The sequence below is a fragment of the Canis lupus genome, chromosome 13, assembly GCF_003254725.2.
Source record: "Canis lupus dingo isolate Sandy chromosome 13, ASM325472v2, whole genome shotgun sequence".
Classification (NCBI taxonomy): domain Eukaryota; kingdom Metazoa; phylum Chordata; class Mammalia; order Carnivora; family Canidae; genus Canis; species Canis lupus.
Genome location: NC_064255.1, coordinates 3,335,279 through 3,355,362, shown reverse-complemented (window position 1 = coordinate 3,355,362; position 20,084 = coordinate 3,335,279). Strand labels below are relative to the sequence as shown.

At 43.1% G+C, this 20,084-nt stretch overlaps 1 protein-coding gene and 1 long non-coding RNA gene across 5 annotated transcripts in view; one reads left to right on the top strand and one right to left on the bottom strand.

Moving 5' to 3' along the window:
* GRHL2 (grainyhead like transcription factor 2) overlaps positions 1–9,488 on the bottom strand; it is a 157,599-nt gene extending 148,111 nt beyond the window's left edge. Inside the window, exon 1 of one of the 4 annotated variants that reach the window (XM_049093288.1) lies at positions 9,041–9,488. Coding sequence is in view for 3 of the 4 variants with exons in the window: in XM_049093286.1 (XP_048949243.1) it covers positions 9,098–9,117 (20 nt within the window). In the remaining variant the exon portion in view is untranslated. The remainder of the gene's footprint in view (positions 1–9,040) is intronic. The other 3 variants (XM_049093286.1, XM_049093287.1, XM_025450968.3) reach the window with 3 other exon arrangements.
* Positions 9,304–14,868, top strand: LOC125752409 (uncharacterized). Its single transcript, XR_007401850.1, has 2 exons — positions 9,304–9,434; positions 12,520–14,868. It is a non-coding gene; the product is annotated as an uncharacterized LOC125752409 (long non-coding RNA).
* The last annotated feature ends 5,216 nt before the right edge of the window (positions 14,869–20,084 follow it).

The following is a 20,084-nucleotide window of genomic DNA, read 5'->3' as shown; positions in this document are numbered from 1 at the left end:
ATGTAAGATATACATATTTTTTAAAGTAGACACCAAGATTTCAAAGCAGCTAAAAAATCATGGTCTGCATAGGAAGTATAAATGTACCTCAAGGGTCATGTAACCTATAAAAAGTCCTCCAACACGTAAACCTTCCAAGGGCTATCTATTATCTATCTATCATTATCTATTTCGTCCTGGTATCAGTACTGACTTCAGAGAAGACTGACTTCGGAGAATCCTATATATATATATATAAAACTCTAACAGAAGGAGATTTTATTCCAGACCTAAGTGAATGGTCATTAAGTGCCTGATGTGAAATAATATATTATCTTATAATTGAAGCGAACCACAGATACTCTTTTCATCCATGTATTATTTAATACCTTCTCTAAACACTTACTAAACTATTGGCTTCATAATACTGTCTGGAAACGGGTGTCCCTGAATTATGTTTTATTAAGAGGAAACGGAGTATGGAAGAGGAGGAGAGAGGGAGAAGAAAAAAAGAAGAAAGAAGGAGGGGAGGAGGAGCAAGAGGGAGGGGGAGAAGTTATCCCATTTAAGTATCTCAGCTTTCTAAATTTTACTCAGTGTTCCATCCATTCTGATATTGCCTCACTCTCACTCCACAAACCTGCCCCGAGTAACCCACTCCCTAGGCTCTCCCTGGAAAGAGTTCTCAGAGTACCTGCCAGCTCTTTTTATCTAATTTTCTTATATCCTTTATGTATCAGCCCACAGTGAAGCTGTGCAGGTGTCCTCTAGGTAAACTACTGATTTTATTCCTAGTTGCCCTTCTGAATTCCATGGGCCCTCTGAATTCCTCCCACCTGCCAGAAGTCTGTTTCTCTGTCATCTTTTATCAAAAGATTCACCTTTTATTTTGGTAACAGGATGAGGGTGGCATGAGAGTGGAAGCAGGTCCCACTGTGCCCAGTACTTTCTTATCTTGCTAAGATCCATCACTGCTTCTGAGCCACCACCAAGTCTAGACCCCTCTGGAGGGAGAAAATGAGATGCACAAAATGTTGCAGCAGGTGATTTTATCCTCAGAGATCATTTATTTCAACTTTGTTTTACAGATGAAAAAAATGAAAAAAGAATCCTCTGATCTTATGTTAATTATCTTCCTGGCAATTCAGGAAGGAGGCAAAAACTACCTTTGTTCCTTGCTTCTTTGAGAAGTTAGATCCAAGAAGTACAGAAAGCAGTTATTTTATGGGGCTCAATGAACTGAGAACTAAAAACAATGATTTGGGGTGAGTGTGGGAAGGAAAGTCCATTCCAACTCACACTAATACTATCAGAATCTTAAACAGGTGTTTCATATATTCATGGTTCTATTTTAAGAAGTAAATAGGCAATGCCTCTCCCCCCCTTCCCCAGTCTCCCTTCCCCTCTCCCCCCAAAAAAGACAGCGTATTTTTCTCAAATTAGTTAAAAAGTCAGATTTTCAACCTATACTTACAACCTCAACATGCAACACAGAAGGAAAAAATGCCTGGCACTTTCCTCCTTAAACAAAACTTTTAGCTCCAAATCCTTTACTTGGTTACTCACATGCCCTGTGTAATCTCTATGGCTCATTCTAGCTCCAGGATTCTAGGCTTCAAGTTTTGTTTTTTTTTTTTTTTTAAGATTTTTATTTATTTATTCATTCATGAGAGACACAGGGTGGGGAGAGAGAGAGAGAGAGAGAGAAGCAGGCTCCATGCAGGGAGCCTGACCTGGGACTCGATCCCACGTCTCCAGGATCAGGCCCTGGGCCGAAGGCGGTGCTAAACCGCTGAGCCACCCGGGCTGCCCTAGGCTTCAAGTTAAAGTCAGTATCAATTCTCCAGAAGGGGAAACCACACGCCATCCCATACTAGACTTCAGCCTGGCTGGGACCCTCCTACTGAGAAAAACGCTGGCAACTCAACAGTAGCTAAAGCATGGTTTCTTCCTCCTCTTTCTTTTCCTCTCTTTTCTCCATTCTTTACTTCAACGCCTTTTCTGCAACTCCAATCTAAATTCAGAGACCTTAAAAAACAAGACTACGGCCCAGGGCGTGAGCCATATACTTGTACATCCAGCATTCAGATGAAAGGCCCGCGCCACAGTAAAGAGAAGCAGCAAGCAAATCTTGCTTTCTTTTTCTGCTCTGGAGGGTGTCTGCATTCACACTTGTAAAGGAAGCATTTCCTTGGGAGAGAATGTGAAGTCAGATCACTTTAAAAGTGCTTCCCACAAAGTTCATTGCCATGTTCATTACAAAGTAAAATTAGGCTCTTCATCCGCTGCAGGCAGCAATTGCTTCCCACTGAATGCCCATTCAAATGCATGAACAATCTCCATAACCCAACTTATTGTTGAAATGTACATTGAAATCCCCTAAAATGGATCAGCTTTTCTAGGATTCTCCAAAGAACTCTAAAAAGGTGTACTTGTGTGGCATATAGCAATTCAAAATGTTCTGTTTTTAGAAATAATGTTTTTTTAATCCTGGTAGTCTCCAAAACACAAGTTAAACACTTTTAAATCCTCTTCCCACTAAAAATGAGTGGGGGTGGGGGTTGCGAGGTAGATCCTCAAAGAGATACTTTCCTGTTTTTATCCAATTTAATCCATTATAGTCCAGTCCTTTTTACCATTTACCATTAAAAGCCTTAGAATAAAAAATAATTTCCTAGTAATTAATGGATGGATGGATGGATGGATGGATGGATGGATGGATGGATGGATTTGAACTGAACTGGGATTTCTCTAAAGGATGGAAATATACAGGGCAGGTGGAGAGTAAAGTGAATCTGAACTTTTGGGGCCTTCCCAAGACCTGTGAAGCTGTCTGCGGGACTCCCAGGTACATGTTGTTGTTACTAAGCAACCACTAGTCCTCCTGGGCCAAAGCAAAAATTCCTATTCAACCTGTTGCTGCTCGCTAAGGAATTTTTCCTGGACAAGTTTGCCAACCAATCACTACTCGATTTCAGCTTCGACTTTGTTATAATTGAGCATGAATCCCTGAATACCTCTCGAAAAGGAAGAGAAGGTCCACACCCTGATAGGAGGCCAGGCATCATAAGTGAGGACTCTAAGTAACTTAGGATAAGGCTTTACTTATGCTAAAAAGAACGCAAAAGGAAAGGTTTTCCAAGGCTAAACTCCATTGACTTCAATTAAATAAGGCAACATCATTTGGGCCATCTTAACTTCTGGCTCAGGTAGCAAGGATGGGGTGCTGATGCTCAATGTAAATGCTAAGAGAATGCAGCAAAGTTCGCTGACTAAAATGACACCTAAAATCACGTTCATCTCGATGCATAAAACCTGTGCATGTGTCAATTTCCACCAAGTAATATGAGAGGAAAAAACATCAAGAAAGTAGTATTAAGAGACAAACCAAGGAAGAAAGGAAGGAAGGGAAGGAGGGCCAGGGTGGGGGGAGTGGGAGAGGTGGGAATGTTTGGCTCAGACTAGGGAGAAAGAGGGAAAATATTCTTTATCTCAATTGTTCATTTTTTAACCAGAAATATATGCCTAGTCATGTCAAAGTCACCAAGAGAAACGGAAGCATTTGCATGAATTACCTAAGCCTTTTTAAAAAGTAGATTTAAAAACCTAACATCAAAATAATAATCTTGTTTAAATTATCTATAGATTTCAAACAAATACTTCTTGGGTTATTGGATATTGTTGTTTAAATGTGCCTATGTATGTTTGACTTACCTGACCACTTGTTTAAATTCTCCTTTTGACTTTGCAGAGTCTAACAGAAATTGCTAGATATAGCTCCTCATCAACTGATCCGGCACGTACTCTTAATCCTCCTTAAATCAGATGGCACTGGGCCCATTTGGGTGGCCTGATCCTGGCATTCAGTTTAAAACAGAACCTAATTACAGGACAACAGGTCTAGTACCATCTTATCAGGCTAATACTTAAAGCTACCATTAGCCCTAGAAATGAAACTGCAGCCATCATCCCATTAAATCATTTCACCAGGGACCAACATCTGACTGGAACTTGTTATCTTTGACTTTGCACTACAAAATAGATTCCAAATTCAATGAAATGACTGTCCCTAAGAAAAATGAACACCAGTTTTAGGTTCTAATGTAACACAGCAGAAGGTCAAGGTTGACCTAATTCTAACCTAGCACCCTAATGAGTGGGCTCCAGCCTAAAATCTGAGCTTGACCTTAGCTACAGGCTTAGCAGAGGCCCACATGGGTGACATCACTCCAAATCAGTTCTTTAGCAGCTCTGGAAATATATGACCTGTCAAAAGGACCCCATTCTTCCAGAAGGGGTAGTTCAGCAAAACAAGGAAAGCAAACAAAATTGACAAGAGGCCAAAGAATTCTAAAGCCAAGTTAAAATTGTATCAGAAGCTGCTTAAACAGGATAGCACAAGGAATGTAAAATAAAGCCCCCAGGTTTCATTTCCCTGTCACACTGGATAAACACTGGAGAAGTCAGCATATAAACTGAATTTATTATGTAAAGTAACATTGAGCACTCAAAGCATGATCTCACTAATAAACCCTATCATAAAAATGTATATAAAATGTTCCTGGGATAATTTTTTAATTCAGATGCCCTAGCCCCTCTGATTTCACAGCTCTGGGGTAGGACCCAAGAATCTGTAGTTTTACCAAATGCCTCAAGTGGTATTTTTGTAATCATATGAGTTTGGGAAGCAATGATTTAAAGGGCTTCTTGGAGATTTCTGTTATTAAGCACATTACACGTAACCACAGTAGTGTATTTATTAGGCACATACGTAATTCAACTTTTTTTAAGTCAATTAAAATTTTTATCTTGTTGTCTAGCATTTTCTTATTTTTCAGGTAGGTTACCTTTGCCTGTGTATTACACTTCACTTCATTGAAGATATACCAAGCTAACCAAGCACACTGTAGTGTCTCCCTTCCAAACACAGTGGATAAGTTCCTGTTTTCTGGAGGATATAAGTTTGTAGAAACTGAATGAGGGCAAGAGGAAGACAGGAAAGGCAAGCTTTATTTTGCAGGTGGCTAATGTCAAAGGAGCTGAAGAGTGGTAGGTTTCACTAAGGGTGACAGAGCAAACACCATTTGTACTTGGTCTCTCTTCTTCACTTCTAATTCCCAGGAGTCTTCTAGGATGTGTGTACTTATTCATCTCTAAGTTAAGGAGTATGTAGAATTTAATCCATTATAGAGAAAAGAACACTAGACCTTAACCATTAAACTGGTGATACTTGGGGAAAGAGATAAGGCTGATGCTATTAGCTTATTATGTACTTACCTCTCCATTGCCAGGATCATTTATTAGTATGATTTTGTCTGTTCTTGAATGTACAAATATCTGGACTATTAAGGAGAGAATAGTTTTGTTAGTTTACATAATTACCTCCCTGAATGACAGGCTCCTTTCTGAATATGCCAAGTATTCTTCTTGGCGAGACCTCAGGGTCTTTGCACTTGCTCTTCCATCTACCTGTATTCTTGTCCCAGGTATCTTCAGTGCCTGATCTTTCACTTCCTTCTGGTCTCTGCTCAAAGGTCATCTCATCACAGAGGCCATCCCTGACCATCTTATATAAAATATTTCCCATTTTTCTTAATCTTTTTATCCTACTTTGCTTTCCTTCATACCATGGATTACCTCTCATTTGTTATATATTCCTTCTTGATTGATCTACTGTCTGTTTTTCCCCCTACTAGAATGTAAACATCATGAAGGCAAGAACTCTGTTCTATTCACTTAGTGAATTTCAATGCCACCATCAATGCCTGGTATATAGTGGCACTCAGGATATATTTGTTAAATAAATGAATAGATATTTTTAATGGTTTGAGGAGGACATTGTCTCATTACTTCTTAATACTTGTGATCTTAAAATATACAAGCATGCATCTATAAAACTAAAGAGTAGAAAGTTTAATTAAAATGTTTCATCCTGTTACTTGAAAGTTCCTACCGTATGAGATAGCTATAACTTTGAGCATTTTCTGTTTCCTTTCTAGAAAAATGGCCAGACTCCTTAAACACATAGAATGACTAAAAGAAATTGTCCTAGGCAAAAGCGGGGTGAGTAAGGAGAAGAAAGATTGAGATATCATGACCTGATAAATACATTATCGTACTTACATTGTGACTTTTAGGCACTTGCCAGGTATTGGCTGAATTAAAATTATGTCTATGCACAGCTCGCTTTCCTTGAGAGTGTGAACCCCTTGAGGGCTGGTTCATCTCATACATTTTTTTACCCTCCTATAATGCCTATGTGAATGTGTTGCAAATAGTTTGTAACCAGAAAACATCTGTGTAGTGAAAAATACCTGTGGGTATCAAATAAAATTATATCCATATATGTAATATTATATTCTCCCTGAATATATTTTATATATTTTGACAATAAAAATAAAGTTTCTAAATCTATCACTGCCTTACTAAAATACACACGCTTGTTGACAAAGACCATAAATCTTATAGAATTTAAGGAGGAACAGAAAATCTTCAAATATGTACAAAGACAAGCTGTCCTAAAAATAATGATAGCATCAACATTACAGAACATAAAAAGCAGAACATTACAATCTGAAAAGTCCACAATCATAAAAAAGATGATGCTACTTCAGTCGGGACTTGCGACCTGGAATGATCTTCTATGCTATCCAAAAGATTACCTACACTTTGATGGGTTTATGCAAAAATATCCCGTGCGTATCCTTTCAGGTCACTTCTAGAAAACAGACAGGCATCCTGGGTGGATTTACCATGAAACGGATAAAGCTCAAGCTTCGGGACTCTTTGCTTGCTCTGGCAGGAAGGAAGCCAGAATAGGTTTCTCTCTTCAGCTCTTTTTTTTAGAGCCCACACTCCCACCCCACCTAACACACACAGTTGCATAAGCTTCAGGCCCGTGAAACCCAGACCCACCCCTCCGGTCCTCCACACTAAGGAAACAAAGCTAGAATTCCTAAAACCCCAAGTTATCATTTATTAATTTTAAGCGTTTCTCAATAGTCCAGGCAGAGGGAGAGAGGCAAGTGGGGTCCAACAGTCTTTTGTGGGTATTGTTCTTAATGGCATTACTTTTACCGGGATACAAAATTAAGTCTTGGAAAGTATGACTAGATAAAAGCTGCTTTCATTACATAGAAGTATATGTAATCCCGAATAGTTATTACCAATAAAAATTAAGTAATGCATCGTGGTGAAACCAGATTGCCAAAGCAGAACTTATTTTCAATACTAAACAGTCTGTTGGTGCCAGGAGTGACAGCAGGTTAAACTAAAAATCGGTCCGCTCTCGCTCCGAATCCAGCGGGGTCGCGGTGCATCACAAAACTCAGAGGGCCACCAGTGCTAATCGTGGGGTTCGATTAAAGAATCGCAACAAGTCGTATCCGATAAGCACTAGGTTTGCAACCATTTTCGACACGAAGAGGAAAACAATCCCAAAATTCCTGCTGTCATCTCCGGGCTTTGGCTACCGAAATTTTCAAGCTCGGGGAACGATTTCCTACAGGCTCCAGGAGCGAGCTCCGCACCGTCCCACACCTTCCGGTCCCGACGCCAGGCGTGGAGCGAGCGGCTCTGGGCTGATGGGTGGCACCGTCCTATCATCTGGTGCTGGTTCTGGGGGGCTGTGGTCGCTGTGGTGCGGGTGGGACAGCCCGGGGCGTCGGGCACTTCTCTACCCGCGGCGTTACTCGGAAGACGGCCCGCCCCGCCCCCGCCCCCGGCAGGCCCCTAAGGCACTCCCGCGGCCCGCTCGCGGCCCGTCCATCTGGGACTGGTCCCGGGCCAGTTCGGGGGGCACCGGCGGCCTGGTGGCGCCCGGCCCCGGCCCCGGCCCCGGCCCCGGCGAGGGCGCCTCGGGAAGGTCTCCTTGGGGCGCCCAAACACCGGGGCGGCGTCGCCGCGGGAAGCAGAAAGGCGGCCGCACGCCCTTCCCCGGGGCCTCGGCCAGGTCCCAGCCCGGCGCGCCCGAGCGGGAAGGGAGAGCCGCCGCCTAGTCCCCAGGAGGCCGCGGGCCCACCTCAGCTCCCTCCCGCCCCGCCGTCGGCCCCACCTCCCCGCTAGCACAAAGCCGTCCCGAGGCGGGGGCGGGGGCGGGGGCCGGGGCCGGGGCCGCGCGAGGCCGCCGAGACGCGACCGGACGGCGGACGGCGACCCCGAGGCTGGGGCCGCGCAGGCCGCCGATCCCCGGGCCCGCCCGGAGGTCCCGTCCCGTCCCGTCCCGTCCCGGACGGAAAGGCCGCGCTTGCCCGCGCCGCCCTCGGGGCGCCCGGCGCGACCCACGCCGCCTCGCCAGCCAGGCCCGGGGTGGCGGCCGGGTCGGGGAGCGCCGAGGGCCGCGGGCTCGCTCGCGGGGCCGTGCACGCGCCGCCCGACGGGGAGAGCCGAGCGGCTGCGGGCCCTCTGGCGCCCCCGCGGACGTGCCCGCTCGAGGCCCCAAGTCGATTCCCCTCCCTTCCCGGGGCCCCGCGCTGGCGCACCTGCGGGGGCGACACGCGGGGCGGGGCGGGGCGGGGCGGGGCGGGGGGACCCCGGGGCCGCGGCACCCCCGGCGCCCGCGCCTCGGCACAGGGGCGCACGGGCGGGCGCGCACACACGCTGCCCGGCCGGGCCCGGGAACATGGCCGTTTGGGCTCCGGTGTAAGGGCCCTTTGTTGCGCTCACACAAAAGCGGCCGGACCCGCTCGGCTCGCAGGCCCTTCGCGCAAATCGAGGGAGCTCGGCTGAATTTCCAAGTGGCCTTAGAGGCCTGAAGCGGCGGGAGCGACCAGGGGGAGAACGCAGGCCTCCCGCCTCGTCGGCCCGAGCTGTGCCAGGGGCCAGTGCTCGCCCCGGGAGGCGGCAGCGGAGGTCGCCCGCGGGGACCGTCTAGGCCCAAAGGGGGTATTAGACGTTCGCATTCTTGTAGGGTTCCTCCGCTTAACCAAGGTAGAAACGTAATCTGGAAAAGTCTGGATACAACAAAAAGAAAAAGAAAAAAGAACGAAAAAAAATACCAACAATAGCAACTAAAAAAAAAAAAAAAAAAAAAGCACACACCAAAAACAAAAACATAACAAACCAGTTGCCATCAGCCCAAAGCGGTAGCAGCAGCAGCCGGCGCGTGTGATCCACTTACTTGTCCGACTCTTGTGACATGTTTGATCCAATGAACTCGCTCCCCTTTTCCTGGAGCCTCAGCCTCTGGTGAAACTGGACTTTCAAGTCTGTGCAGGTGACGGTGTGTGAGCGCGCCCGAGATGGCAGAACAAGAGCTACAGGTAATTCTGCTTTTCCGTCCCCCCGCACCGCTCTCGCTCGCTCGCGCGCCCGCGCCCTCACCTAGCCGGAAAGGTGGGACAAGGGGGGCCTCACATGGGGCCCGGGCTCGGAGGCGGCCGCGCGGCGCGGAGTCCTCCCGGATCGTGGCAATGGGCGGCCACAGAGCAGAAAGTGGCGGACTTGGGCGGCCACAGGTAACTTTCTCGCAGGGAGCTGAATTCTTTCACTAAAGGATACAAGCCCGAGGGACGAGCTGCGCGGTGATTGGCTGCGAGGCTCCCTCAGGTGAGCTGCCATTGGCAGAGGCGCGCTCAGGTAAGGCCCTTCTCCAAGTGCAGGTAACTCACTCCGTAGTTTACCTGCGTGGAGCGGCGGCACGCCTGCAGCTCTGCGGCCGCCCGTGGGAGCGGAGGGTCGCTGCTCTGAGCAGACCTACGCCACGCTCCCTTCCTCGCGGAGAACGGCCCGGGGGGCGGGAGGAGAAAAGCAACACCTGCAACCACTAGGGATTGTGGGTCAAACGGAAGGCCTAAGGAGAGCTGAACTCAGGTACCCCAAGCCGGCCGGAATCAAACGCGCAGCCTGACCGCAAGGCTTTGAATACCCACTTTTTGACGTTGTCAGAAGAGTGAGGGCCTCAAGTTTACCTTGTGCTCCGAAGGGTAGAAACACAAAGATTGCCGAGTCGGTTGTGTAATTGCATTTTTAACATTCTTATCCAGAACAAACACTTTTCGTGTCCCGATGTGTAAAAGATACCAGGTAGATTACAGATTTTCACATGGATGAGCATCCTTTCATGGGCTAGGCCGATGAAGAGTGGGGTGGTTCTGATGGGGTGAGAAGATTTGGGGTGAATAGACGCTAAGATGGCCCAGGCCTGTGTCTTCTATCTCAACTCTAGCCTGGGATTCCAGAGCTGCAAACAACCACCGAATCCCTTCTATAAACCTGTTGTCATTTGACGTTTCCAGGCAGGCATCAACATTTACATTGTAATTCAATAGAAGCAGCGACTACAAAGGTGCTTTATCCTTCCAGCTTAATATGGTTGCTATGGAAACAATTCAGGATGAAACTGACTTTTTTGCGGTTCTGTTTCCCCTGGTTGGGAACAACGCAGATTACCAAAGGTTTAATTTATAACCACTTGTTCCTAAAGAACATTGGTGAAAGTTCTGACAGGAATGTAGTCCATACCTATGAATCGTTGAACTAAGGAAAGCATGGAGAGTATATCATATTTTATTTCAAGTTAATACTACATTGCCAGAAATGATACCCAACTTCTATTTTAATCTTTATGGACCAGATATTTCCTGAAAATTATGCCCTGAGACAGGTTGTTTGTTTGTTCCATGTTTCATGCTCAGCAAATGAATTAAAACTTTTATTCTCACACAGTATAAGCACACACACTTTTTAAATATAACATATTTAAATACAATACAATACCCACTGTTTCTCTACCTTCTTAATCTCCTTTCTAAAAGCATCCACATTCCACTTTTAGCCATCTCTTCTGTCATTGACCTCTTTCTTTTTTCTTTCTTTCTTTCTTTCTTTCTTTCTTTCTTTCTTTCTTTCTTTCTTTCTTTCTTCTTCTTTCTTTCTTTTTATAAAGATTTTAAGTAATCTCTACACCCAAGGTGGAGCTTGAACTCATAACCCCAACATCAAGAATTGCATGCTCTTAGGACTGAGCCAGCCAAGGTGCCCCGACCTCCCCATTTCTAAACAATTTATACTTTTTTTTATGCCACTGAGAGGGATTTATTCTTCCATGAAATTAAACTATAGCACTCTGAACTGTCTATTTAGAGCTGCAATTCCATCCAGGATTTATGTTAAGATTTTTCTCTTCACTCAAAAACAAGACTCCAAGGGAAAAAAAAAAAATCATTCAGGAAAAAGAAATTGAAAGCCCTCCAAAATAATTAATTTTGTTTACATCTGGAAATAAAGGCAGATGTTACCACTTTACACTGACAGGTGCCACACCATGGGCTCATCCACACAGGCTCCTCCTTATAAAACTTGTACTGCACTTAAAGTGATTTGACACCTAGAGCTCTCCCTTGAAGTCACAGATAGGCGCTCAGGACTTCCTCTGCAGAAGAGGCTCAAAGATTTTATAATTTATACTGATATCTTTTGATTTATCAATTTAGATGTTGTGCTTTGACCACCTGTCACCCTTCGAAAAGGATTTAGATCTTTCAAACTTCATACAGTTTCCCCTTCCACCATTCTACCAGCATAGATAGCTCTTTCACCATTTAGCGGTAGTAACTGGTGACTGCAAATACCAGTGACAACAGAGCCAACTAGTGTACTGTGGTTGTTTTCTTTCTTACAAAACCTTTAATCTGTTTACTTAGTAATGCACCAATCTTTATATTTTTCCTGCAACGTATCTATCAAATGACTATTACATTTATTTTCCAAAAGATCAAATAATCCCATTTCCCCCCACCGAAAACATCCCTCCAAAAGTTCACTGTCCTCCTATTCCAAAGGAGATGAATTTGTCTCAGGACTCTGTTGTCATCTTGAGACATTCTCTCATCTCCAGAGCAAGAACTCCATTTCTTTGTCCTGTGCCTTCTTTCTTGGTTTACCGCTTCATTTTTCATGGCACATGTTCTGGTAACAACCCAAGAAAGAGTACAGAAGGCAAAACTTCAAATGGCTTTATTCAGTCCTTACTTTTGAAAGAACGTTTGACCAAGTGTAGGATTCTAAGTTGAAATTTTTCATTCAGAAATTGATAAAAATTGCTCCTTCTCCTCTAATATCCGGTGTTTCTATTGAGCATTCCAGTGAAATCCTGATTTCCATTTCTTTGTGACCTGGAATTTTTCTCTCTAGAAATGTGAAGAATAGTCTGTTTATTTCTAATATTCTGAAATGTCATAATTATGCTCCTTAGTTCTCTAGTATTCTAAAATTTCGCTGTGTTGAAGGCCTCTATCAAATGTCTGCAAACCTTTGACTCTCCGATTCATACTTAAGAACTAAGTCCTAAAACCCACCAGAAATTTTACGTATAAGGGTGGGCAGGAGTGGGCTTGCTGTTCAGAGATCAGATGGAGTTTCTTCTTTCCATAGATCCTTCTTTTATTTTGAGCTCTTCAGTTTCTCAGGAGAAATATCTACAATCTTTTACCTGAAGGGACTTTCAGCTGGCTGCCGATATTCTGGAAGCAGTTCAGGGGAAGGGGTCCAGGTAAGTCATTGCTTACTATGCAATTTTTCTTGTTCTTTTCTTTCCTGTAGGTGCCTTGCTCCTGCCTGGTGTACAAGGTCTCTCTGCTGTTTCTCTGGCTGGAGGTAATCATCTGGCTGCAAGAAATGGGACAGGAGACCTGAAGATCTAATAACTCCAAATGCCCACATTCACTCAGGCCCCTGCCTCTCACCTCTTCTCCACTTCTGGGACCCTGAGCCCCCTCATCAGCACCTCCTTCTGATTTCTGAGGCTTGGTAGCCTATCGAGCTCTTTTTCTATTGACCTCTAGGATGATATTAGATTTTTTTTTTCTTTTTTAAAGATAGATTTATTTATTTATTTATTTATTTATTTATTTATTTGAGACAGAGGGCACAAAGGGGGAGGAAGATCAGAGGGAGAGGGAGAAGCAGACTCCCCACTGAGCAGAAAGCCAGATGTGGGGCTTGTTCCCAGGACCCTGAGATGGGGATCTGAGCTAAAGACAGATGCTTAACCAACTGAGCCACCCTGGTGCCACTAAGACAATATTTGAAAGTAGCTTTTGCTGCTCTCTTAAACCAGTTTCTACTGGTCCACCCACCCCATCTTGCAGAATTGTGTTGAAGTAATCTTTTGCAGATGACCCCTCCTTCATGCCCTTTGTTCCTGTGTATTTATTCTTTGTGTTTCATTACTGTCATTTTTAGGAGACAATAAAGATAAACAAGTGTGAGTCCGTCCATCATATTTAGTTTGCAGCCATTTTAAAAAAATATCCAAAAGCTTTTATCACATTTGTCACAAATTTGTTGGTGGAAACAAAACAAATGGATTTCTGGCCAAACTTTTCTTTTTATTGGTCAGTGATGTTGAGGATTCGTTTCTTCTTCTCCAACATCATTCCATTCCCAACCTAGTGATTGTTTATATAATGGTTGACCACTGTCTTTATTTGGAGCAATTAGCACATCAAAAAATGAGTCTGGAATTTGCCACAGTATTAATCATAGACTTAAAAGTCTCCGCACAATTTAGGGTTTGATGGTCACTTTAGGTGGCAGCAACAAAGCAAATTTTCAGATAAAAAGCTAGTCATAAAAAAATATTGTTTTTAAACTAAATTATTTCATTTGTGAGATTAAAGTTGTAGTTAAATTCACAGGCAAGAAAAATAGAATTCGGGCAGCCAGGGTGGCTCAGCGGTTTGGCACCTGCCTTTGGCCCAGGGCGGGATCCTGGAGACCCGGGATCAAGTCCCAAGTAGGGCTCCCTGCTTGGAGCCTGCTTCTCCCTCTGCTCATGTCTCTGCCCCTCTCTCTGTGTGTGTCTCTCAGGAATGAATAAATAAAATCTTAAAAAAAAAAAAAAAGGAAAATAGAATTCTTTATTTTATTAACATTTTAGTAGTAATCTTTAGCATCTATTATGATGACTAATTACATTTTCCTAAAGCAAAAAGTTTAATGTTTGATACTAAATTGCTGTTTTATCATGATGAATCTTTAATTTTTTATTTTTAAAGATTTTATTGATTAATTTGAAAGAGACAGCATGAGCAGGGCCAGGGCCAGGGGCAAGCAGACTCCCTGGTGAGTGGGGAGCCAGTGGCAGCTCAATCCCAGGACCCTGAGATCATGACCTGAGCCAAAGTCAAAAGCTTAACCAGCTCAGCCACTCAGGCACCCTTACGGTGAATCTTTTATAGTGAGACTTTGGGAGAAGGATGCCACTTCTGCAGAATCTGGGCAGAAATCTCAAGTTTTAATGGCTTACAGTTCTAGTAAAACAAGTCTGGCTACTGTTTGTTTGCCCACCACATATTATCATACACTGGGCCACTACAGTATGACTGTCATTGAATATACTGCAGAGCCATAGTATTTTGTACTATAAAAACACTAACTTGTTTTATTGGCTGTTATCCCCCAGAAGAAACCTTGGGAAGAATGAAATGGACCCAGATGCCTGAATTTGAAATCAACAAAAAGATTTATTACTTAATCACCTGAGCATTAAAGAGCAGTTTCCTTGTTGTTTGGGGCCACTTCTATTTCTCACAGTTGCATGGATAGGTGTATTTGCATGGACATTTACTGATTCTATAAAGGCTCTTGAACCATGGTGTGGAATCCAGCTAGCAGTTAGCTGAGGTTTGCATATTTCCTTCAGGTTAGCAAATGTTTCGGTTTCTTGGGCTGGCCATTAGTAACTCTTTAGTAAAAAGAGTGGTCTTGTTAAAACAGGGTGCATTGGGGCACCTGGGTGGCTCAATGGCTGAGCATCTGCCATTGATTCAGGTCATGATCCCAGGGTCCTGGGATGAGTACTGCATCCTCCCTCTGCCAACATCTCTGCCTCTTTCTCTGTGTCTCTCATGAATCAATAAATAAAACCTTAAAAAAAAAAAAAAAAAAAAACCTCTTTGTTTAAAAATAAAATAAAACAGGGTGCATTGAACACGTCTTTATCTCTACTTCCTCCTGCAGTCCCACTGGTAGAAGAATAAGAGAAGAGATGATAAGGTTAAAGATGACAACAAAATCTAGTAACTGGAAAGTAACTAAAGGAGAAAGAAATGACTTAGCTGAACTGTGAAAGATGAACCTGAGCATCTGTAGGCTCTAAGATCAAGCCTGGTTAGCCTGCAGAACCTCATAAAGGTTAGAGCAATCAAGGTTCCAGTTATCATTGAAGGTGGATACTCATTGAAGAGTAATAGGGCTGAAACTAGAGGGATTGATTCAAAATCTGGATACAAAACTATTAGGCCCCTACGTCCTCATGCCAAGCAGCATAATCAAGTTCCCACCCTATTGCTTTGCTAGGGCTGCCCTAACAAAGTGCCACAGACTATGTGGTTTAAACAACAGGAATTTATTTTCTCATAGTTCTGAAGGCTTGAAGTCCAAGAGTCAGGGATTTGGCAGTTAGTTTCATTCTAAAGCTGGTGGCCGGGGAATCCCTGGGTGGCTCAGTGGTTTGGCGCCTGCCTTTGGCCCAGGGCGCGATCCTGGGACTCCAGGATCGAGTCCCGCATCAGGCTCCCGGCATGGAGCCTGCTTCTCCCTCTGCCTGTGTCTCTGCCTCTCTCTCTCTCTCTGTGTGTCTATCATAAATAAATAAGTAAATCTTTAAAAATAAATAAATAAATAAAGCTGGTGGCCGATGTGTGGTTGTGTCCTCAAATAGTCTTTTCACTGTGAATGCATGTCTGTGTCCTAATCTCCTTTCTTTTCTTTTCTTTTTTTTAAGATTCTATTTTTTAGTAATCGCTACACCCAATGTGGGGCTGGAACTCATAACCCCAAGATCAAAAGTCGCCAAATGAGTCAGCCAGGCATCCCCTAATCTCTTTTTCTTTTTTTTCTTTTTTTTAAAGATTTTATTTATTTTTGACACACACATACAGAGAGAGAGAGAGGCAGAGACACAGGCAGAGGAAGGAGCAGGCTCCATACAGGGAGCCTGATGTGGGACTCGATCCTGGGTCTCCAGGATCACACCCCGGGCCCAGGCTGCCCCTAATCTCTTTTTTTAATAAGGACATTAGTTATAGTGGAATAGGACCCAGCCATATTATCTTTTTTCTTAATTCATATTATCATTTTATCTTAATTGCCTCTTTAAAAGCCCTCTCACTACAATTACATTCTGTGGCACTGGGGATCACAACTTAACATTTAGGGGAGGCACAGCTCAGCCCCAAACCCTATCCTTCCTCCATGCTGGCAGGAGACAGACGTGTCAAATGGAACCCAGCAGACTTTAAGCTAAGGTACATCAATAATCAAGAGTGAGGCATTGGACCTAACAGCAAGGAGAGTAAGTGAAAGACCAAATGCTCATCAGGGAGACACCATCTCCTCACTCTCTCTACTCAGCTTCGTGAACCTGGAGCCAAGTGTATACTACCACCACTCATGCCTCCCTGCGTTAGTCAGCAAGTCCCATGCTCACACAGGGAACGTCTAATATGCCACACTCTTAAATATAAATATGAGATCACAGATTTGAGAGAAGCCATCAAAATGAAGTATAAAGACCAGAGCAAAAATCTAATTAAGAGAGTGATCTTTTTTTTTTTTTTTTTTTTATTCATGACAGACACACAGAGAGGGAGAGAGAGAGAGGCAGAGACACAGGCAGAGGGAGAAGCAGGCTCCATGCAGGGAGCCCGATGTGGGACTCGATCCTGGATCTCCAGGATCCAGTCTTGGGCTGAAGGTGGTGCTAAACCACTGAGCCACCTGGGCTGCCCAAGAGAGTGATCTTGAGGTAAACAATACAGGGATGGGATAAAGATTATAAAATTAATATATAAGAAGGTGTTACAGTCATGAAAGAAGAAGAGCATGCTGTTTAAAAACAATAAAACAGGGGATCCCTGGGTGGCGCAGCGGTTTAGCGCCTGCCTTTGGCCCAAGGCACGATCCTGGAGTCCCGGGATCGAGTCCCACGTCGGGCTCCCGGTGCATTTAGCCTGTTTCTCCCTCCTCCTGTGTCTCTGCCTCTTTCTCTCTCTCTCTCTATGTCTATCATAAATAAATAAATATTTTAAAAAATAAAATAAAATAAAATAAAAACAATAAAACAATCATCAGAGAACCAAAATGAATTGTGGACTTCAAAATATAAAAGCTGGGCAGCCCCAGTGGCCCAGCGGTTTAGCACCACCTTCAGCCCTGGGTGTGATCCTGGAGACCAGGATCAGGTCCCATGTCATGCTCCCTGAATGGAGCCTCCTTCTCCATCTGCCTGTGTCTCTGCCTCTGTGTGTGTGTGTGTGTGTGTCTGTCATGAATAAATGAAAATAAATAAATAAATAAATAAATAAATAAATAAATAAATAAATACAAATAGAATAGAAAAGCTGAAATAGAGCCATTTGTCATATAGTTGTAGATAGAATCTAAGAAAGCTTCCAAAAAGTAGAATAAAAAGACAGCAATATAGGCAATAAGAGAGAAAAGATAAGAAAATTGCAGAATCAGTTAGGAAGATCTAATATGTGACCAATAGGTGTTTGAGAAAGAAAGAATGGAAAAAAGGTTGGGAAAAAAAAATTTAGAGGAAAGACAAAATACTACTTTTGAGAACTCAAGCATTGTGAGTCTCCTGATTGATCTGATCATGTAGTGTGCAGTACAGTGGATTCTAAATGACGTAAATTGAGGCAATTATGATTAAATTTCTGGGCTGACCTTTCCAGAGAGTAAAAGTAAAGTGAAATGAGCAGAGAAACTGCTCAGACACAAAGGCTCAAGAATCAGAATATATTAGCTCTCTCAACAACATTGCCAGCTTGAAGCTATTAAAAGCAGTACCTCTGAATACTGAATTGTATGCCTACACAAGTTATCAATGAAGTATAAAAGTAGGATGAAATTCAACTTCAGAAATGGAGTCTCAAAAGTGCCTCTCATGCACTCTTTCTCAGAAAAATTTGGACAATGTACTTCTTTAGAAATTAGGAGAATGAGGCAGAACCAAGAAAGATAGTCTTAAGACTCAGAAAATAGGGGAGTCAGCAGAAGAAGCAGTTGGATGTCAGAATGGTGGCTTTGTAGCAGGCTCAGAGAGCAATGAAACCCTCTTTCAACAGAGGTCTCTGGGTGGCAGGAGGAGGTGGAACCCAACGATTACATTTAACATTGTGGAAAGTTATATTGAGAAATTTTTTAAGGGTGTGGAAAGCCAGAGAAAACAAAATACATAGTTAGCATTCAGTAGCTCCAGGGGGAAAGAAATTATACAAGAATGGAAATACTATCATACTAATCTTAGTATATACTTGGTTTGACAGCAAATAATATTCATGTGATCATAGTAATGGAGTTACTGAATGGTAATTTATTAAAACTGTTGATAAAACTCAATCAGGAAGGTAGAGGGAGGAAGACAGTGGTGTCGTGTGGGGGAGGAGGAAATGGCAGGTCTTGACGGAGAGTGATGTCCTCATCTACTATAACAGAAAGTCAATGGTTGTTGCCTAAATCTCATAAATCACAAACTAGCGACATAAATACTGAGTCAGGAATGCCTTGTGCTGCTAATAACATCAAGGCTGATTAATAGTGGTTTAGAAAAATAAAATTTCGTTTTCTTCACTTTAAAGAAAAAAAGATCTGAGAGTTAGCAGCTGCTTGCTTCAGTTCTGATGCTCAGTTTTGACATCTCTGAGAGTCTCTTGGCCTTTTTCTTGTGGATACAGAGGACCCCTTCAACTTTAACCATTATGTTTAAGGCAGTAAGAAGAGGAAAGAGATTGTGTGAACCTCAGTGGTACCATGTATCAGGAAAGCAATTCCCTCACTGACATTGGCCAGTATGGGATGGCTGGGTGGGTCAGCAGTTGAGCATCTGCCTTCTGCTCAGGGCGTGATCCCATGGTCCTGGGATCAAGTATCACATCGGGCTCCCTTCATGGAGCCTGCTTCTCCCTCTGCCTATGTCTCTGCCTGCCTCTCTCTCTGTGTCTCTCATGAATAAATAAATAAAATCTTAAAAAAAAAAAAAAAAAGAAGAAGAAGAAGAAGCTGCCAGTATGAGCTCGTGTCCTTAACCAAAAACTGGGTCACACAGTCATCCCTCTCTGCAAAAGTGGCTGGAAAGATTGGTATCTAGGTTTCCCAAACCCTAAGGTGGAGGCAGGCAAGAAAGAAAAAAATGGAAATATATTCTGGGTCAGCCAATCAGCATTATTATTTAGAAATATGGAAGTAAATGCTAGAATTTTAAAAAGAAAGCTCATAAAAATAGATTGCCTCTTAGGAGTGGGATTGGAAAAAAAAAAAGGAGTGGGATTGGACAGTGGGGCGGGATGAGGCATGGACTGCTATTTTTCATATGCATTAATCAATGTAATAGTCTATATTATTACTTAATGTAATTATTTGGCTGATAAAGCTATGGATATCATTATATATATATATATATATATATATATATATATACACACACATACCTTATACACACATGTCTACATGTTATACAATTTTGATAAAAATAAAATTTAAACATAAAAGTGCAAAGAGATCCTGTTCCTTCTTGCCCAGGGTCTTTGAATTTACTACTCCACCTCCCTAAACCTTGACTCTCTTTTCTCTTTTATCTAACTAGCTCCTATCTTCCCCTCAGGTCAGGACTTCATCATCAGGAAAGTCTCTCTCTCTCTCTCAGATTCAGGGTAGTTATATTGGGAAGATGCGTTTCTCCATTATTTATTAATGAGGATCAACATGCTCCTCTTCTTGAAACCACTTATCACAGTTGTAATTTCACATTTACTTGAGTGATGTTTAATCATTGGCCATCTGCCTCCACTACACTCTAAGCTCCAAGAGGACAGAAATTATGCCTATTTTAGGCTCATCATTGTTTCCCCAGAGCTTAATACCTTACCTAGCATTTAGTAAATATGGGATGAATGAATAAATGACAAATACTCTGAATTATGTGCATCCTTCCCATCCTACAACTATTCCATGGTCAAGGGACTTCGATTGAGAGAGATATCAAATTGAGTACTTTCACCTGCAATGTTGAATAAATAAGTGAATTCCAGGAGTATATATGGTGTACCCTCTATATTCTAGGTGCTAAACTGGATTCCTCTTTAAGTTTCAACAGT